Source organism: Solanum tuberosum, unplaced genomic scaffold, assembly GCF_000226075.1.
Source record: "Solanum tuberosum cultivar DM 1-3 516 R44 unplaced genomic scaffold, SolTub_3.0 scf00305, whole genome shotgun sequence".
Classification (NCBI taxonomy): domain Eukaryota; kingdom Viridiplantae; phylum Streptophyta; class Magnoliopsida; order Solanales; family Solanaceae; genus Solanum; species Solanum tuberosum.
Genome location: NW_006239229.1, coordinates 575726 through 583353, shown reverse-complemented (window position 1 = coordinate 583353; position 7628 = coordinate 575726). Strand labels below are relative to the sequence as shown.

Sequence of the window (7628 nt, the reverse complement as noted above, 5' to 3'; positions counted from 1 at the left end):
TATAAATCAATAGTTTTTTTTCCATAATATTAGTTAAAAACACATGTTTATTAATTAATATATTTTCAAAAGACAATATATATCTTAAATATTTCATTCAATATCATTTATAAAGTTGCTTATTTGTCAAATAGAAATTTTAAATAATTAACTTTTATTTTTAAAATTTAGTATAATCTTATGATATCAATTGTACATCCAAATAGTACATTTATAATTATACTGTGACAAACAAACATATCTATATAATCACTAGGCTAGTAATTACACCAATTCAAATTATCAATTGTCTTTTCAAATAGACCCTTAATGTCGAATAATTGGGAAAGGAAAGACGTCCATCAGTTATTCCTAATAAATAATCACAAGGCTTGCTAAATAGAATATAAAGTCCAGAATAGCTGCACAACTTTTCTAATAGAGTCGCAGCAAACAAACAGAAATGGACTCACAATGACCTGCTAATTTTACAGTAGCAAAATTCAGTATAGATGAAATTACTACTTTATAGGCATTGCTTATTTCTCTCTATACTGCCACATGAAATGCTGGCAGGCATTCGATCGCATGGTCCTGCTACTATGATTCCTCTATTTCATCACAACCTTTCTGAATTAGAAGAAGCCGGAAATCTACTGCACTCTCTTCCAACCCAAGTTCTTTATATGCTTTTAGAAGTCTATTGCAGCTGGAACGATCAAAAGCTGTTGCTGCAGATAGCTTCCACTGATCGATAATTTCTCCAGCTTCCTTCATATGCCCAAGCATGAGATATGATGAAAGTATGCAGATATAATTTCTGCTTGTCATTTTTTGATTAGTCATCCGTAAGGATTTCCAAATTTGATCAAGCTTCTCTTTATTTCCCAATGCACCATAGAGAATAATAAGGAAGTCATATGATATCCATTCTCTTTGTGTGATACCCTTCTCAGATTCAACTACAGAGTTCAACCCTGAGTTTACAAGGTTACCTGAGGTGATGTATATGTTAACAAGGTTCATGTATCTTATCCATTGTTCACCAGAGTCAGAGCCCCGACTTATTTCATCAAGAATCCGTCTAACCTTGTCAATGTTTAGAGCTGCAGCACATGAACTTACCCACAGATTATAAGTAAATAGGTCTGGTGCAACCTTTTGAAGTTTCATCTCTTCAACAATAAGAGGTACTTTCTCGAGCTGTCCGACAGACATGTACAAAGTCATCATTTCATTGTACGTGACAGTATTCAGAGAAAGATTTGCTTCTTTCATTCTCTCATAGAGGTCCTCAGCCTTCTCAGTTAGTCTCAAACTAGCATAGGAATGGAGGAGAGCAGTACATGTTTCAGTGGTTTTTACAGTGGTAGGCAGTCCTTCAAAATACCGTTCAGCAGAATCAATTCCAAAAACTTTGGTCATCAAGTCAATGCGGATAGCATAGTCGGAGTCCAATGCTTCATCCTGATTGTGGTAAACCAGCCATTCTGAGATCTGCAATGCTATAGGATGCAAATCAGTACTTATGCAACTATTACAGAATTACATTTTTATTAAGCCTTGATACATTTATTTTTTATAGTGAAACAACATTTATATTAAATTAGCAATTCTCCCTTAGTGTCTGGATTCTGCATGGGATAAAAAGCGGATTGAAAGTATGTATTTGGTTTGTTTTCTACAGCATGGAACTGGCTGGTGAAGGGGGAGTATGATCTACTGTTTATCTATGGATTAAGATAAATAAAGTAACCAAACAATGTATTAGATGGACTAAATTTTAATCCATGGACCATTCTAATTAATACCACCTACCAAACTTAGTGTCTGGATTCTGCATGGGATGAAAGTGGATTGGAAGTATGTACTTGGCTTGTTTTCTAGAGCATGGAACTGGCTAATGAAGGGGGAGTATGATCTACTTCAATAAAAATAAAAGTTATGGGCACTGAGATCTAAAACTTGGGATTGGATCGTACAGTCCCCTTTGAATTAAATAAAAGTTATGTCATGCAATAACATGGCGATTTACCCCTTTGATCATTTCTCCTCTTCCTCTTCAAAACAACACCCACTAACCATCTCTTCCCCACCATCCGACCCCTTGTTGCTATCCACAAGCTGCTGGATGCTCTACTACCCATTTACCCAATATTCCCAACTTCAAGGAATAAAACTTGTAATGACACTCACGGTGAGTTGATCAGTTCGAAAGAAATAATAAGGATTCAAGTTAATGAATGTGGTTTGGATAGAGGATGAAAGTTTATCTCCCCATATTCGTCAGTTAGGTTGGTTCTGTCAGAGAGAATTTCATGATGGTTTCAGATAAGATTCCGTCCGACCTAGTGAAGGAGGTGCAGCTGGAGAAGGGTATTTATTGCCAATTGTTTTTTTTTTTTAACTTGGCAACTTTATTTACTGCCAATTGTTACTCTACCAGTTTTTCAAATTTTGTGTTTTAGGTTTATGAAGGAGCTAAGACAAGCATACAATCTTTAAGCAGATGTACAGTCATATCCCTCATCTCATAAACCCAATACAAAATACCAAGTCAAGAAATCTCATGTACAATATTACTTGCATATACTCCTAAAGTAACAGTACTCTCAAACCCAGTTACACTAAAAAACTATTCCTGAATCAACTGTAGTGCAGCCCTACCTAATACTATTGGAGAACCAAATGTCCCCTCAGGATTATATATTTGTTGGAACTGGTTCAGCTTACATATGCGTCAAAGAGCACATGGAACATTAGGCAGAATTCAAGTCTGGGTAGTTTGATTACTGCCAGTAGCTATACAGTGAGTAGTTGTAAAGCATAACAACATTCTCCCACCAAGAAGTTTCATCCAGCTAACTGGCTAAAATGTGATTACAGATATCTTCATGGAATTTTAAAACATAATGGTCCTTTCTTCCAAAAATAATAACAAAATAAAACCTAATGTTCTCTATCTTATGGCCAAATAGAAAGACATTACTTGGAAATTTCAAGTCAACAAAATTGTATGATAACATTATTGTCTGTATAACCAAATCTTCACACAGCAGAGGTACTTGTAGGAGTTCATGAAGGAAAGGGGAAAAGCTCCTCAACTAGCTTAGAATCCCTATCATTAGAACATAAGCAAAGACAATAGATACTAAGAAAGAAGAAGCTAAAAATATTCAAAATAGACAAATAAAAAGAAAAAATCTCTGAACTAGCTATGACAGTTCCTTAGTTAACCAGTTTTGACTCTGTTAATATCTGTTATTAAAATTGGACATGAACTCACAAAGAAGTATAACTCACTGATCCGTCATTTCTATCCACAGGCTTTTATTGAATTGTAATCTTTGTTATCCACAGGCTTATAGATGAATCTGACTTTGGACTAAAACTAGAAAAGCTGTAACAGTTCTCATCCAAAGTAGCTATTTCATTGCTTTGATGTGTGCAACCAGTCAATCAACTAACCTTCAATACCAAACTAGTAGGATCAGCTATATGATCCTCTTTAGACATCCAGATAGAGATCCATTTCATCCGACTATAAAATAATTATCTTGGAAAATGCTGTAACTATGCAAGTGTAACAATAAAACTAAGCTTTAATCTCAACTAATTCATATAGCTTGCATAGATCCGCTGCTTCCTTTGTTTCTTGTTCCTAGTTGAGTCTGCATTGCTTTCAAGAGAACGTAGATCTTTTGAGCAACTCCCCTTCCATTTTTTTTAATTTTTTTGTGACAACTGTGGCATTGGCTAGCTTGCATGACAATTCAACTGATGCACATATCCTTCCACACGTATTGGGTAATTCCTCACTAAGGCTTAGCCTTTTAGGCAGATGGAAGGTAACCACCAAACTTCATTTTTTGATTGTTAAGTAATGAACAAACTTTATTATCTTTACATGGATATGAGTGCTGGTCTCCATTGGCCTTTATTCCAATATAATCGCCACAAGGCTACACCTTTAGGTGTTTCGTTTCACATTATTATAGGTCTAATTTGTTCCCCACAATCACCTTAGATCATGAAAACATCACACTAACAAGTCAGTGCATATTGAGGTCTACACAGAACATAACAAAACTATCACATACAACATTCATTCAATTTTCCCTCTATAAGTGCTACATGTGCCTTCCATCATATGTGTTTGTTTCTAATTTTGTATGACCACAAATGATTTCAATATCCACACTTCTCTACATTCATCTTCCGAATAAGTTAGGTTTTATAAGCTCAGCATTTACTTCCATAAACATTATCAGCTAACTACCATAACAAACTTACTTTTCACTTTGTTAGGTATCTTCCTATTGTGTAGCACTCTCGGTGCCCTCTTCCATTTCAGTCACTATAATTCAATTCTGTGTTAGGTCTCCATCAGCTTGAAAATTGTGGAATGAACATAGAAGATTCATATTGCCGACACCAACAAGATTGGGACTGAGAAGTAGTTGATCAATTGATCATGGTACCATTTTAATGGGTTTCTCATATGATGCTATGAAATCCATTCGATGAAATAATCTTATTTACTCCACAGCAGATTGGGCAAAAAGAAAAATAGATTGAGGAATAAAGAACCTCAAGGGCGTGCTTAAATCTGCGCGACTTTCGGAGTTCTTTGGAGATGTGACGGAGGTCGGAGATGGATATTAATCGGCCTTCACCGACCCATCTCTGAAGCGCGTTGGTGGCGCTTCTTTTGGGTAGTCTAAGACTGAATATTCTGCTCTTCAAATCATCTGGGGTTTCGCCCCTTTCTTCCTCAGAAGAATTTGGGGAGTCTTCATAGACAACTTCAGTTGTTGTAGTAAAGGATCTAAATAGACTCCTTTCTCTGCCACGAGCATTTCTGAATTCCCGGAAACAAAAATAGAGTTACTATAACAAGAATAGCACAACAGTAGTGTACAGAAACGGAGACGAATAGTGAATACCTTGTGAGTTTGAGGAAGATAGTGCGAGCAGCCATGGAAATTAGAGATGAATTGGGAAAAGAAACCCCTCCAAAGTCCTGTTTAATTTGGGGCCAAAGAACCTCCAAATCTTGATTTTAAAAAGAGATGTAGCTCCAAAAAAAAAAAATCCTAAATTATTCATGTTATAAAAAATTAAGACTTTTTTAGGTTAAGCTGTTTTTTTATTCTTTACATAATAGAAATTAATAGTGAGTTAATACAATAGTTGATGGGCATTCCCCATTGCCGAATGTTGGGTCGTGGTATGGCCATTAATATCAGTATTACAAAATTGGATGCTTCGAACAAAAAAAGTTTCATCGATGTCTACTTGTAGTGCCTCTCTAGCACACACTCGGGGAACTTCCAAAAGGATATGAGCATCGTGATTCCCTCATCCCTTCCTTAGCTATCGCGTTCGCTACCCTGTTCTGATCTCTGTACACATGTGTCGAGGTTGAGATTCCTAGTTGTTGCATCAAGGACCTACATTCAAAAATTATATTGGCATAAGGTAGTGTCCTTTCAGGAGTATTGAAATTGCACGGGTAATGATCTTATGAAGTTCAACTTGTGTACTGCTCATATGTGTTTGTTTTTTGCTGAAACCCATAGCCAGTGTCTATTATGATCCCTGATTACACCCCCTTGATGCCTCCTGGGCCTAGTTCAATGCTTGCTAAGCCATCCATATTGAGCTTTAAAGAACCTTTAGGTGGAGGAATCCATTTGACTTGGATGTTTGCCTTCTATAACGTTTTTGGACTTCCTTTCTTGATTAACAAATGATATTCAGTTGCATTTGTAATTACATGGTTTATCTAGACGTGGTAATTATTCTTATTAAAGGCCTTGTCATTTCTGCTTATCCACAGGTTCCATATGCTGAAGGGGATGATAGTGTTCCAAGGTAAACATTGATTAAACTGTTTGTGCTTTATCGAGTTCCAAATGGCATTCTAGTTGTCCGCGTTCAGTGAAGAAGTGTCCATTTGATGCTTGGAGTACTTTTTAGAGATAGACTCTGCCAAAATGTTTTGGGTTTGGGTATAAGAAGAAGTTGTGGGTAATATCCTCTCAGATACCTCCACAGAAATGACATTTTGGCTCCAAATTAATCCCTATGTTACAGAGGCAATAGTTGGTGATGAGCCTTTTGTGTTTCAAGAGCCAAATGAATGTTTTGAGTTTGTTAGGAATCTTTTGCTTCCAGATCCAATCAAACTTGTTATGTTTCATTTTCTCAGTTCCTGGAGTGCCTTCATTGATGAAATAATAGGTGTTTCTGGTGGAAAATATGCTATTATGGGTAAGGCCCCATATAATCTTATCTTCTATGCAGTTAGAGAGGGTTGGGTGATTGTCATGGATAGCATAGATGATATGTTCATGGAGTGGAATGGATAGATTGTCAAACACGCACTGTCCATTACCAAAGAGAGTATTTAGTACTCTTCATTCCTTTGGAAAGGGCCTGGGTTAAGCTTCTTATAGTACCAAGGTTCGGAATCCATTTATCCTCAAAGAATCTAACTTTGTTGGGGACATTTAGAACCCTTAGTGCATGTCTTCCATCCTTGGTCAATACATTTCCTAGTTATTGAAACATCTCTATCTTTTTCTAGTACTGTCCTTGTTACGGCAATATTTGTAGTAGAGAATCTTTTCCCATAGAGCATTAGGGTTCTTAAAGTCTCTCCAAGCAAGGCCCGTGTGGATGACTTTGTTTTTTATTTCTCTTTTTTGGAACCTTAGCCCTCCTTCCTTTTTTGTTTCAGAAATGGCATCTCATCCCACTAAGTGAGGCTTTCTCTTTTCGGAGGTTGTTCCCTAAATGAAGTTTCTTTGAATTTTGTTAATGGAGGTGTTAATCTTTGCAGGAAGCTGAATTTATTGCATGATATGGAAAGGAATGTTACATAGGGAAAACTTGGCTAAAACAGTTCTACTGGTCATGTTAAGGAATTTGATTTTATAGCCACAGAGCCCTTTCTACATGTTGTCGATAATGAACTAGAAGTCTCCATTAATAGGTTTGGAGTGGAAGATTGGAAACCCCAAATGTTTCTCGAAAGAAGTGCTTCTTTGGATAGTGAGGATGGTAGAACAAATGCCTGAGTTGGTACTGGCTATTCTAGGAGAAAAGGACCTTGGACATACTCAGGTTGAGTTTTTGTCCAAATTGCTTGTAGAATTGATTCAACATTAGCATAATGTTTACACAACTTTGTCTGTTTTCAATGGAGAAGAGGGTGAGATCATCTGTAGAGAAAAGGTGGGAGATTTTTGGTCCAAATATTGAGATTCTAATAGGAGTCCAAGACTTGTCCGATACAACTACATTGATACTTCTGGAAGTCTCTCCATACAAATTATGAATATGTAGGTGAGATGGTCCCAGTCAGATATCTTCGGAAGGATAGAAGTAGTCAGTTTTTGATCCATTGATGAGTATAGAAATGGATGTAGTGGTCATGGAAGACATGATAAACTTAATAAGCTTTGGTGGGAAGTTGAAGAAGTCCAGTGAGTCTTTGAAGAAGGACCATTCCAGTCGGTCAAAGGCCTTTTTTAGGTCAATCTTTAGGAACATGTTTGCTTTGGTGCCCTTCATTTTCTTAACATTGGAAATGTATTCTTGGACTATGATGGCATTGTTCAAAGCTCTCCTTATAGAGAGGA

At 36.6% G+C, this 7628-nt stretch overlaps 1 protein-coding gene across 1 annotated transcript; it reads right to left on the bottom strand.

Moving 5' to 3' along the window:
* Positions 1-273: 273 nt before the first annotated feature.
* LOC102604238 (pentatricopeptide repeat-containing protein At5g09450, mitochondrial) lies at positions 274-5062 on the bottom strand. The gene is made up of 3 exons (XM_006359725.2): positions 4926-5062; positions 4570-4840; positions 274-1476 (listed from the first exon to the last, which is right to left on the bottom strand). Exons 1-3 carry the CDS (start codon positions 4958-4960, stop codon positions 580-582), a joined length of 1203 nt encoding a protein of 400 aa, XP_006359787.1. The 5' UTR covers positions 4961-5062; the 3' UTR covers positions 274-579.
* Between the last annotated feature and the right edge of the window lie 2566 nt (positions 5063-7628).